This window comes from Taudactylus pleione, unplaced genomic scaffold (assembly GCF_031769625.1).
Source record: "Taudactylus pleione unplaced genomic scaffold, aTauple2 ptg000041l, whole genome shotgun sequence".
NCBI classification, from domain to species: Eukaryota; Metazoa; Chordata; class Amphibia; order Anura; family Myobatrachidae; genus Taudactylus; species Taudactylus pleione.
This window is the reverse complement of record NW_028284443.1, coordinates 49,215,943-49,229,464: the sequence shown is the minus strand read 5'-3', so window position 1 is coordinate 49,229,464 and position 13,522 is coordinate 49,215,943. Positions and strand designations below refer to the sequence as shown.

Here is a 13,522-nt window from a genome sequence, read left to right as displayed (position 1 = left end):
TTTTTTTTCTTATCATACTTATCTCCTCTGAAGCTCGTTGTGCTCCTTCCCATTTGAGCCATTCTCCTGTCTCAGCTTTCCCTAATATTTAAAACATGAACAGGACTGGGAAAGACATCTACGACCTCTCCCTTAGAGGAAGATTACTAGGAGGAGGTAATGGAATTTAACAGAACACTGCTCAATCTCCCTCCTATTAAAGAGATGATTTACAAGCTCTATTACAGATAGTTGTGTATAATACTATCTCCACTTGCCGAAGGAAGTACGGCCCCAGTTAAACCTTCGGTCATATTTGGTTGTCATACCCAAAGATATCTTGCTAATATCTGATGGAATAAAGTGCAAAACCTTCTTAATTCAATGTTTGAGTTACCAAATCTCAAGAATTCCTAGGCCACCTTCCCCAGAACCTGAATAAACAAGTTGTCTTCCCATATTCTGGGTGCTGCGAAAAGCTGAATAGCTGGTCACCAGACGCAGATTAAACCTCCCTCCATTACCTTACACATAAAACTATATCTGCCACTTTGCATGCATGAAAAAAAAATTACCCATCACTAACATGATAGACTGGATGTTTTTGCCTTTGTATGGTTACTTTGTATCTTCCTCCCCTCATCACCAGCCCACTTACACATTATGACTTCACTCAAAACCTGTTCATTTAGAATAGTACTCCATTAAAATCTGCTGCTGTTTACGGAATTGCCACCTGTAGTTCCCACAATTCCCTTTATCACTCCCCTGTTTCAAACACTGAAACTGTTGGATTGGCAAATGTGGTTGTTAACATTATGATGAAATGAAGTGCAGGACCTTATGTGCTCTCTGTATACCGTTTATACCATTTTTTTTGTAGTTAAAAATAAAAAAAAATGATAGAAATATAAATCACAATATTTACAAAACAAAGTTTTTTTTAGTCAGAATCACCATTTTGATTCAGACACATACAAATAAGAAATAAATTCAATTATCTTTATTTTGATTTTCCAGTCTCACTGCTTATTCCCTTTTGGCATGTGTGCTTCGAATTGTTGACAAGCTGTTTGCTGGAAAGTTTATCAAGAGCACACAGGGCATTATTAATTTATATAGTGCCAGGCATCGCAAATCTATTTTATGTGTGTGCGCCTCAGCACATCTTTGCCAACATACCTATGCCAACATGTGCTTCAAGAATCATGCTGACATCGTTTGCACCATCTCCAATGGCCAGTGTAATTGGATGTTCTCTCGATGTCTTTATCAACTTGACAATCTACAAAGAGAATGAAAATAATTTTGATTTAGAACAAACTTCAGGTTTGTTTCAAAACAGATCATATATCTGTATTTACATTTGCAGAATTTCAAGACTTTGTAAGGTAAAGGTATAACAGTTATCCAAGGCCAAGGTTTATCCAGCCTTTATTCAGTGGTGTCCTTTTAATCCTTTCCTAGGTTTGTCAACAAAGTAATTCGACATCACTGCAGCTCAACTCGCTCCTCCTGATGGTGTGTGGACACACTGTCGGGTCTGAGAAAAGACTCTGCTGCGTTTATAAAGAAATAGACGAGCAACAGCCTGTGATGAGAAATCACAACATGCTGCCAGCAAGAGCATGGGGTGGTAGGAGAAACACAGGCGTGCCTGTCCGTTTGAACGCCGTTGCACGGACGTGCATAAATTAGCCACTGTGACGGCATACGCAGCTTGAGTACTCACTTCGTGTGACGAGATTAGCAATTTCTGAGTAAGGTCAGACCTGTTGTAATTGTGCGTGAGGGGCCGATGTTACTGGATGTATACATAGGACTGCAAGGTATTGCGGATGTGAGATAGCGGTAATGGGCATATCTATGCTGGCTTTGCGATTGCATTCATTAGCATATTGTTCCAGCAGACCTGTGTGCGTAATTGCAGCCGCGATCGCAATAGCGCTCTAATGAATCAGGCCCACTATACTGTCCCCATTATACCGTTGCTGCGCTGCTGAACGGAACTGTAGCTTCTGAACTCTTCCATAATTACATCCATATGACTGACTGGGTCATATGCCCTTATTGAGTTCTATTAGCTTTTAGACTAGCAGGGAGTTTCCATAAGTGTGATGCAGGAACTACTCTTGACATAATTCCCAATAGGCTTTCTGTTTGTGAACAGTCCTGACTTTATTATAAAGTATGCATGCATGAATTTTTCATTGTTTAAAATAAAATTAATCTCAAGCAAAACAGAAAATAATAAACATTTGTGGAAGAGTCACTGTCCACCAAAATAATCATTTCTAGTTCTAATTTTGTCCTGTATTAAATTAGGACAAAAGTACAGCTACATCACCACCCTACACCCTCCATACCATGTTCCTTATAGAGAAGATGAATGGTTGTCCAAATTATGAAACTATACTATAATCTCTACTCATAGTATATCTACTTGTGAGGTCATGTGTCTGCCTTTGTGCTGGGTTTTGCAGATCAAGAAGACACCTACTGTAGTTTTTAATGATGAGGATCATAAGAGCAATTAATTCCAATTAATAAATGGGAATTTCAAACATAACTAGTTGAAATGGTTCTTGAGTCCTTGAACCAAAGTCTCCTCTGGGGGCGAAATGGTAGCAGCCTGAGCTATGCAATTGTGGATTATGCAGATCCATCGTAAATTACCCCAACTATACGAATATATGTTTAGGAGGATCAACGTGCTTCAGATATTTTTGAAATATCATGCCTCATATACATGTTGAAAGAATGTGCTACTGCTCAGACTCCAGTCTTCCTGTCCATCCAGGGATGCTTCATGCCCTGTTCCAATATGCTGCCAAAGTCACTACTGAGCATGTGCAGGGACCGTTATTTCTTTACATTATATGGTATAGAGTAACACAGTGGGAGTGAGAAGTCTCCTACTTAGCTCCTACACAGGACCTGGTTAATAACCTCCATTTAACACTGTTCCAGCATCCTGCACAACTACCCTTTTGCAACATACACTCAGCTGCTGGTGACCTGTATAGAACCCAACTTTGCTCAAGCTCCAGTACTACTGTACATGTAACAGTGAGTACGACTACACCTGCTATCCTTCAATAAACCAACTCCACTAGTTAAGTGACTGGGCTGTACATACTTTGAGTTCTCCGTTGGTGTGTGCCTACATAACTGCATACCCAGCATTTCCAACAATACACAGTAGTAACAACAAGTTGACTTCATGCACAGGTAAAAATGTATGTATTGATAGGGTCTACAAAAACCTGTGCTTTCTGCAAGGGGGCCATCCGACAGCATAAAACTGCACTGCAGTTTCTGCAGATCTCCAGGAAAACCTCTCTGTAGTTTGTAGAGCTGCCGTCTTCTCTGGGTTTCATTATTAATGAAAGTGCGGCTCCATCAATAATTAAACCGTAATCTTGAAAATCTGTTGAAAACCTACACCATGTAGAAAAAAAAACAAATTAAATGGTAGGATTTGGATGCTACAATGTCTACACAAGTAATTTGCCTAATGAAAACAAGACTTGTGTATCCTATTGACAATTAAAAAGGTGCTTGGACAACAAAATTTATACAATAAAATTAAAAAACAAACATGTCAAAATAACCTGATGAAGCAGACAGAGGACTTGGAAACGCATTGTTTGGATTTAGAAATTCTTTTTAATATTTTTCTTTTTTTTTTTTTAAATAAATATTTTTTATTCTACTTATTGATAAATTTATTTTTAATATACAACTTCAGTTTATTTCATTAATTATTTGCTTTATTTTTAAACATTAAATTTAATAGATTTTTTAGGTATATTTTGTTTTGTAAAAGTAAAATTATATACTGTATATATTTTTTAATTAATTCACTATTGTCCTAGAAAGTTATGCCCTGCACACTAGCCTACTTTGGCCTGTCAGGATGCTTTCTCACCAGCTGTCACGCTCCGGACCTAAAAAGCACCTTCTTACCTCTCCGGGGTCTGTACAGGCTAGCGCTGACGTCCGGTCGCACTGTGCATCACTCCCGGATAGCAGAGAGGTCCATATTATTAACAGCACCTGTCAGGAATGTCCTCTGTCACATCTTTCGCTCTGGTTATTGAGCCTTTGGCCACCACTATCAGCTCCTCCCTGGATATACTGTACATGGGGTTCCATAGTAGTAAAGCTCTCCTTGTTTACAGACCCTTCAGCAACCCAGAATTTCCCTCCTTTTTCTGTTTACACCTATAGCTTACTAGGCTAGCCTTTCAAGCTACATGATTAACATTGCTAACTCGAAAGCTCTGTTTCTCAGCTTCTCCACCCCGATGCACACAGGATCACTTCTCAATTGAATTCTAAGTGGCAATAGTCTAAATTAAAATTCCAGGGGTCTACATCACCCGCACCTATGACCCCATTTATTTGGAGAATTTCCCTGCTCTGTTTGTCAAAATTAAGTTGGACCTCTTGTCCTGGCACCCCCTCATAACTTTGTGGCTGGATAGAGTAACAGTAATTAAAATTAATATTCTCCCTAAACGCTTTTACTCCTTCCATAGCCTTCTTGTCAGAGCCCTGTGGCTGGAACTCTCCTCTCTCCAACAACTTTTTACTAAATTTATCTGGTACTGCAGGTCTCTAGATTAAGCTGATCATCCTTAAGAAACGTACTGACCAAGGAGACAGAGTCTTCATGAATCTTACATTTATAATTCAATTTCTAAATAATGGAAGCAGCCTGACCCCCCTTAGTGCCGTCTCTCTTAAGTATTACATCTGATACATAGAATGGATGGAGAACATCATCTACCTCCTCCATTATAAAAGTGACAAATCGTATCAACTCTGGGCCCTGTGGCTTTATCTGTAGATACCTCTTCCTGGCTCTTTGCAATAAGGATTTTCCCACATCCTATGTCTCCTTCACTCCCACTGGCCTGCGGTCCTACTACCTCCATTTATGAACCAAGTTGGTTTCTAGTTCTCTCCACCTTGATACTGTTGGCGACTATTCACCCATCATCTCCTTTCCAGCTCCCTCCTTACGATTTTTGTATTTTAGTACTTGCGCTCCTGTCTTTGGTATTTCTATTGTAATATTATTCTATTGTAATATTATTCGGCATGTATTTATTTCTATTGTAATATTATTCGGCATGTATTTACAATTTGCTTTTGAATAAATTAAATACAAATTTCAAATAAATCACTATTATTTTGCCTTAGAAAATCCCTTGGTTTTTGTTTTATTTTTTAACCACCCAACTCACCTATTTTGTAGTGAAGCAATATCAATTCCACCTGAGCAGAACAGATAGAAGTCATGCATAATGAGTTTCCCAACTGTGTTTCATTTACAAAGTAGGAGACAAACTGAAATACTACTGTATGTGCAATTCAATACTTGCTCAGTTGGTCAGAACAGAAAACTACAAAGCTCTATTAAATATAGTGATGTGAAGTAAAATGGCTGGGGAGGTGCTGGCTAGTATCAGAGCCAGATTTGCAGATAAATATATGAACCCGAGGGTACATGTGGACATTATACAAAGGTGCAGCAGTATATAGTGCTGGAAATTTGGTGTGTTTTGATCAGGGATGTGTAGAAAAGGTAGACAGGGGAGGCAGTGCCTCACCTACCATACACTTTTTACTCTAGAGTTTTGACTCTGAAAATAATTAAAATAATACAAAGAAGATATTTATAATATTTTATATTTTTCTTATAATTGTTATAGTAAAAACTCTGGAGAATACCCAAGTATGACATTATATTTATCCAATATAATCTTTTTTTTCACAAAATTCTATAATAAAATCAAACTAATGCCACAATGTTCTCCTCAATAACAAGCATCAACACTTTTAAGTGTAGGATGTTGATCAAATCAGGCACCAAACTGAAGTTTTTGAAATCAGTAAGATATATTATTGTTTTGCCATCTGAGTCACATCTAGACAAGGCTTCAGTATTGTCACCTTTCCTGTACAGCAAACCTTTTGTTCAACGTACCCTGAGAAATTGTCTCTGGTTAAGCTCTCGCTGTGCCTCAGGACTGTTTTGCTTAACTCAAACAACACATCATGTAAACTCTGCTCCTCTATTTTCTTTGTTGTGAGCTCCAGCAATTGGGTGTTTCTCCTAAACAGTTTACAGGCATAGCAGGTGGCAGAAGCGGTCTCCATTTTGTCTCCTGTGAGTACCCATACTTTAATACCAGCCTTTTGCAAAGCTTCAATTGTGTCAGCTGCTTTTTCCTGGAGTCTACGGATTGAGAAAAGAAAATGAGCATACAGTATATAAATTCCTAAATTACATACATATTGCACAGGTAATTTATTTAAAAAGCAAACATGCCAGAATAAGCTAAGTCGACAGATTCTCTTTTCATCTTCCAAATCACCGGCTATTACATTTGGCGAAAAATTGCTGTGATTTGCAGCAAAGCTCTCAGCCTATTACATTCCGGCTCTGATCATGACACCTGACTTTATAAAAAAAAGACAAGTTCTGTCACTTGTCAGTCTCAAGTCTCAACCCAATTTCTGTTGCAAATGGGACCTGCACTGCACCTCTGCTTATAGCATGAATGGAGAGATTTTAATTTTGCATCTTTAACTTATGCTTGTTGTACTATTTTTGCATCAGCATTAAAAGAACACTGTATGTGTGGTACATAACCATATTTGTACAGAACATTAATAATGTGTCAGTGAACCTGTCTTCTACTGCTGTGGCACCAAGTAGGATGAGATTCTGCTCTGTCTCTTCATATGCCTCTGCCAGCTTCCTCTCTCTGTCTTGTAGGGCGAGCTGTGCGCTCCTCAGTAACTTGCTCGTAGCTTCGTACTCCTCCTGCGAAAATCTTTTATACGCAACACATAAAGTCCTCAGTCCTTCCTGTAAGAAAGCAAAGCAAAACTCAGCACTGGTACATTGCTCAGAAAACCACAGGCATGTTTGCTATGGTAAGCAAAAAATTAACCAAATAAAAAAATAAAATAATAATAATTCCAACAACTGCAACTGTTTCCTTGCCAGTAGCTAAATACTTAATTCAGCATATGTAAATAACAATCACTGATACATGAATGCAATATAATAAAGTCCTCCCTTCTCTCGAGAGTTATACAGAATCCTAATTTTGTGGGTGGGATGGAGTAACAGTCCCTGAAAAGCAGGACTGACCCACCAAAAGTTGGACAGTTGGGAGGAATGCCTCATTCTGTACAGTACATACATGAACAATATTAGTACAGTACAAAGATACATTGGTGTAAGAATCAGAAGTATATTACCACAGCATTGCGTTCAACCCTGGCTCGAATTTGATCGATTTTCCCTTCTCGGACTCTGGGTAATATAGAAGAATCTGCCCCTTTGCAAAATAAGATGATATCACCTGCAGAGGCAAAGCAGAACAGCGACAATCCATTGGATTTTTATATTAAATGGACACTAAACCTTGAACACAAGCATGGAATGCAGCTGCAAAAATATGGAATACATACGAATTACCGTCGGACACAAGTCCCGAGTTCAAATCCCGACAGTGGCAGGCCGACACTGCTGAAAATACTGATCGTCCCCAGGTAGGTATGAACTAGCCTAACCTAACCCTCCTTAGGGGTGCCTAACCCTAACCTTCCCCCCAGTGTCTAACCCTAATCCCCCCTCTAAGTGCCTAAACTTAACCGCCCCTTCCCCGCCGCCTAACCCTAAGTCCCTCCCGGGGGGTGCCTAACCCTCCCTCTCCCTAGCCTAACCCTATCCTCCTGGGGCCGGGGGGGTGCCTAACCCCAAGTCTCCCCCCCCCCCCGGAGCCCTAAACCTAACCCCCCACGCGGCAGTCCGCAGCGGCGCCCGGCATCACTTCGATCGGGATGTCGGGTGCCGGTCTCGCGGCGTCTGTAAAATGACCGGCGTCTACATCTAGACGCCGGTCATTTCACCCTCGCCGGGATATGACAGTCGGGAAGCCAGCTGTCGGTATAATGTCAGCCGGCTTCCCGACTGCATACCCTTCCAAAGAATAGTTGCCTATTGCTGCCTTCTCATTTTCGTTCAACGTCATACAACAGCGCAAACATCGGGTATCAACACACATCGGGCAGTCACGCAGTATGTAAGGCATGTCTGTCCAGCCGCAAACACTACAGCTCTCCTGGCACGCTGCATAGGAGAACACAACAGCTTATTTATGCACACCCATGAAACAGCATATAAACGCTCAGACACGCGTGTTTTTCTAACCACCCACATTTCCAACCCCAAACTCTGACTACCTGTCACTCAGTTTGCGACAGATTCCTATGTACGAGAGTAATCGCAATGCAATTGTGTGTGCACAGTGTGGTGGTCAAACATGCGCATTAGCAAACAATCACTGGTTCAGCGAAGATATCGGCATTGCACCCATCTGTCAATCAGGCCCTAAGTCTGCAGTTAATGAGAAAATCTCTCCCCATAATCTCAAATTATTTCAAATACTTTCAGGTCTGCTATTCCCCTGCCTGACACTTTTACTATAATGATTGCAGTTAGTAGTTCTACCTCCAGCTTGTATTTCTTTATAAGAAATAAGTTCTCTGAGCTTTCAGTGATCAATTTTGTGTCACATGTCTCAACTTAAAACAATCCATTTCAGTGAAAGCATCGTTCTCTGTGACTGTCCAGTTCAAAGACATAGAACACTTAAAATAAAATGTATGATAGAAGCAACAAAACCAGTTATTGCTTGTGAGCAACATATATTTCAACTTGCTCAGAACACCATAAATTAGCACCCCTCAATGGCATGTACAAAAAGCATTCTACTGTCACACCTCACCGACCAACCGCATTGCATCATTAGACAGGAATTTGCTCCAAGGTCAGAATTCTATGCTGATACAGTATTGGATATAATACCACATTTAATGGAACAGCTTAAACCTCTATAGCATAGATACATTAAATAACAAATTAAAAGTGTTTTCCATCCAAGTACATTTTTTGGCTATTATATACCCTCTTAGAAGTTTTTGTTAAACATTTTGTTTTATCATACTAGCTTCTGTGTTTGTTTGTTTTCTCAACAAAGTGCTTTTACCTTCCAAATCACAGCCATTATATACTAGTACAGCGGTGGCCAACCTGTGGCTCTTCCATTGTCCCGATGCATCTCCCCTGACTGCTGGAGTGACACATGGAGAGGTTGCTGTTGTGACAAATTTGAGGGGCTGCTAGAATGACAAATGGGGGGGCTGGTTTGTACTAAGTGAATGTTTTGGGGGTTTTTTCAATGTATTTTTTGTGGATGTGGCTTTTTCAGTGTATTTTATGTGGATCTGTTTTTTTTTTACTTTTTTTATATTGTTCTAGCTTTTTTTTCCCCTTTAATTGATGCCTTGTGGGCATGCTCTTTTACATGCGCCTACAAAAACCATAACAGAGACGTGGCCTAGCTGGCACAAGGCCACACCACTTTTTGCATGTGCACCTTCGGCGCATGCATGATCTGACTCTGAGACTGGTTGGCCACCCCTGTACTACTACATGGGGCATGTCATTTGCCAGGTCATTAGCTATTGTGCCCATTCTTCTTACCCCACATTCCCATTGCCTCCCACAGTCTGTCTCTCATCTTTGCCCCCCTACCATCGTCTGTCTCACTCTAATATCTGTCACCCCTCCCTCCCATGTGTCACTCTGATCTATGTCCCTCCTCTCCACCCCCCTGCTACCAGAGGGGTATTTTGCCAGATTCAGGTACTAACAGGTATTTTTCCCCACTTTCCCATATCTGCCCCCCCCCCCCCCCTTCCAATCTGCTGTTGTCATCTCTTTTTTGGGTGGGAGAAGGAGCACCTTCTCCAGGTACTGACAGGACTGTGTTTACAAAACAGTGAGATGGGGGAAAGAGATTCCAGGGTAGGCTTTCTTATCCATCATTAATTCAAAGTTGCTTATGATGGTCAGCTTTGACCAACAGAACTAGTAATTAATGCTACATCAGTTTGAAATCTATCAGTCAAAACCACCGATAATCAGCGGCTTTGAAAAACTGACAGATAGTAAATTTACTGTGCTGTGCTGTGTCTGTCAGACAGACTATGAGAGGAGGTGAGCGGAGACCCTTTCAGCTTCTTAATGTACAGCTGCTAGACTGACATAGTAGATGGTTATATAATAGATCCCAGAGCACTTTGTCAAATCCAAGGGCTACAAAAAAAAGAAGAAAAAAAAACATATTTTGAAAAGATAAAGAAACTTATATGGTAAAAGTTGCAGCAGGGCATGCACTATTTGCTTAATGAAATGTATTTGATGGTGGCAAATCCAACTAACAATCCGTTTTGTCCACAGTTTATACACTAAGGGACTGATATTAAATCTTTTTGCAATACTGGCTGCTTTGCATGTAGTCCTTGAATGCTGAACAGCTCTATTTTTACATTGTAATATAGATATAGGTTTGGACACCCCTCTCACATATAAATCTCTCTGCACGTTACATCTCCCCCACCTGCAGTGCAGTATGGTGTAGCCAAGATGTACATACTTGCTTTTATTGCTTTGCTCCCAAATCAGAATTAGCCCCTAAATTATAAACCCCCACCCACCACCCAGCAATGTACGCAATGAGCAGCTCTAAGTCACACAGCCTCCCCTCCTAGTAAGGTGAACAGATTTCTGTTTCTTACTGGTGACTCAGTGTTTAGTCACCACACACGCCAGGTAGTATGACCCAGCTGAAGCATTGTTCATTGTGCAGGATGTACTGTGTCATTTGGCATTCTTTTAAGTTTCAGGTTTTTTTTTTTATTTGTGCTTTTAGGTATCACTTATTTCAACATTCTTTTATCTAGAGTCTCAGATTTAGAGGCAGAAATAGTTTGTGGGGTTTTTTTTCATACTTTTTTACAATAATTCCTAAGCACTGTCTCGGGATGCAAAAAAAACATATTATATGGTAATCTACATTCACAACAAAGATTGTTGTCATTCTGCATTCCATGTAAGGGTGGCCATCAACCATCAAAGGCTAGCGTCCATCGATGGTGTGATGGTGAGTGGTTTCACCATCTATAGGAGGCCACCCATGGGGAACCGCCACTATGCACATTTGCAGGGCAGACGGACCCTTGCAAATGTGCATAGTGGGGGCTCCCGCATGGCCTAACCATTGATGGTGGAAGACCATCGATGTGAGGGCCACTAATTGTCGTCACTAATTCCATGTAATGAGAGTAGCATTCCATGCTGGTAAGTAAAGCTGTGGGAGTGGCTTTATTAAGAGAAGTTGAGATAAGGGAGTACTCTGAAACTTATGGCCATATATTTATGGATGAAGCTCATGTATTAGATGTTTGGGTGATAATAGACTTGCAATCAATGCATCCAAACCAAGTGTGTATTTTATTACATGTTAATGTTATTTTTTCTGTGAAGTTCTTTGTAAAACATGGTTGGAATAATGGGGCTGATTCTGAGGTGGACGCAGTCGCGTTTTTTGGCGCATCTGCATCTTTATGCTAATGCCGTGGCTAAGTCTGATCATACTGAGACACCCACTTGCAGATGTGCTAATCAGTTTTGGTGCCTCCTTAGGCACATCATCTGTCGCACCATCGAAGTCTGCATCACGGCAAACTGTGTGCATATTGGCATTGCGTACAGTTAGCGTGCACCTAGGAATCAGGCCCTATAGGTCTGTTCATAGACTAAACTATGAATAAATTAAATACGCAGAGTAGGTGGAGCACTTGGAGTTTATCTGCATTCGGTATTCTATGGAGGTCATTTACAAAGCACAATATATGTGATGCACAGTATAAATCAGCCTTGTTATTGAAAAGCACATACAGAGTTCTGCCACAGCTAGGTTTGCGTGCACAAAGGCTTCTGCAGTGGAGAAAGGGAGAAGTTGGGTGAAGTGAGGGTGTATAGTACAGAGGGAGTATATAAGTGTTACTAGGTTTGTAAAGCAGAGCAGAAATTGGATTTTGTTCTGTGCAGTGTGATTATTATAAGGAACATGGGGAATATATATATGTAACGGTGTTCTAAAGAAGTCAGATATTACACCAGCACGGTACACTTCTATTTTCTGGATATGTCTCCTAAAGTCAGATAGTAGTGCAGGGAATCCAGTTTCATGGGGTGTGCATCAAGCACACGTCATATATGAGGATCTGTGTTTCATGAACTCATGATTAACACATTATGAGGAACTATGTTCCAAAATGATGTATGTCACAGCATCTTACCTTCAATCAGTTATGTAACATATATATATTATTTGTATATAAACACAACAAATGATGAGATGAAGATATAAAAAGTCTACCTGTAGCTGATCTCACTATAACACTCATACGTCTCCTCACAGAATCAAATGTCAAGACTTGTAGCAATTCAAACCTGAGGATCCAAAGAGACATTTCAGATTGATATCCATGACAAATCATGGGTACACAAAAGTAAATAATAAACAACAACAGTAAATACACAAAGGTATACACCTACAAACCTTGCATTGGATTGACAATATAAAAAAATCAGTAATGCTGTACATAATGAATCTGAAATCTCATAGGAACAGCGCAGGGTGAAAACCATAGCTACATACATTTCTACTTCAGCTTAATTCCTGCACAATACAGAAATATACTCTCTCTCAGATGTAGAGCAAATGGGTACCTCTCTGCTGTATGATCCCAATAAAGTGGCACAATGCTGAATATCAAATTATATTGTAGTATATAATGTAATAGACTTTCTGTGCCAAAATAATTATGTTTTTACTTTCTCTCACTGTGGTCAGGACACCTTGGGGCTGATATTCGCGTAAAGGTCATACATCATGGACTAATACATACACACATTCATTACTCCTAGCGCTGGTAGACGGAGTCTATGCTTACAGCCTGAATATACAGCTTTCAGCACTAGAATTGCCTATTCCACATTTTCCAAATGCCTAATATAATATACAAAATATAATACACAGCTAAAAGCTTGTATTATAGAGCATATATGTATTTCCCTCTGCAACAGAAGTCTGACTGGCACAGGTCAATGAGCACACATCATGATAAAGTAATAATTTCTCCATAGTAAATGCTTCAGCAGCTTAACCTAAATTCATGGGTTTCTATTTCTGTATCAGCCTTACGTGGTATTATTCACAGATCCTGCTGAACATGAGCTATTAAGTTCACATATATCAGAAGTAAAGAGCCATGGAACTGAAAATTAGATGTCCAGCTACATCCATTGCTGTATATTTTCATTAGCTCTTTATCCCTACATCACTGCAGTTAGTAATTTGACATTATGGTGACCAATGTGTCTCCTGACCCGAGAAACTTACCTTTCAATGTCATTTTCCCTATTACAAATTTCCATATAATTGTCCTTCAGCCTCAGAAACGTGTACCCAAGTCTGAAAAGAGGAAGAAAGGTCACATGTTTGGGCAGCTCTACCCTATGGGGAACCTGCAATCTGGTCTATGTAGCAAAGTGACAATGTGCAATTCTGTGGCAAATCCTCGCACCATAGGAGCAATAGCT

The 13,522-nt window shown here is 40.1% G+C and overlaps 1 protein-coding gene across 7 annotated transcripts in view; it reads right to left on the bottom strand.

Annotated features, from left to right (window-relative positions):
- ATP11A (ATPase phospholipid transporting 11A) overlaps positions 1–13,522 on the bottom strand; it is a 246,323-nt gene that overhangs the window by 48,418 nt on the left and 184,383 nt on the right. For all 7 annotated transcript variants that reach the window (XR_015872874.1, XM_088458516.1, XM_088458480.1 and 4 more), the window contains exons 15-21: positions 13,323–13,394; positions 12,297–12,370; positions 7,264–7,367; positions 6,684–6,865; positions 5,978–6,229; positions 3,246–3,420; positions 1,162–1,264 (exon numbers count right to left, since the gene is read on the bottom strand). Coding sequence is in view for 6 of the 7 variants with exons in the window: in XM_088458516.1 (XP_088314642.1) it covers positions 1,162–1,264; positions 3,246–3,420; positions 5,978–6,229; positions 6,684–6,865; positions 7,264–7,367; positions 12,297–12,370; positions 13,323–13,394 (962 nt within the window). In the remaining variant the exon portion in view is untranslated. The remainder of the gene's footprint in view (positions 1–1,161; positions 1,265–3,245; positions 3,421–5,977; positions 6,230–6,683; positions 6,866–7,263; positions 7,368–12,296; positions 12,371–13,322; positions 13,395–13,522) is intronic.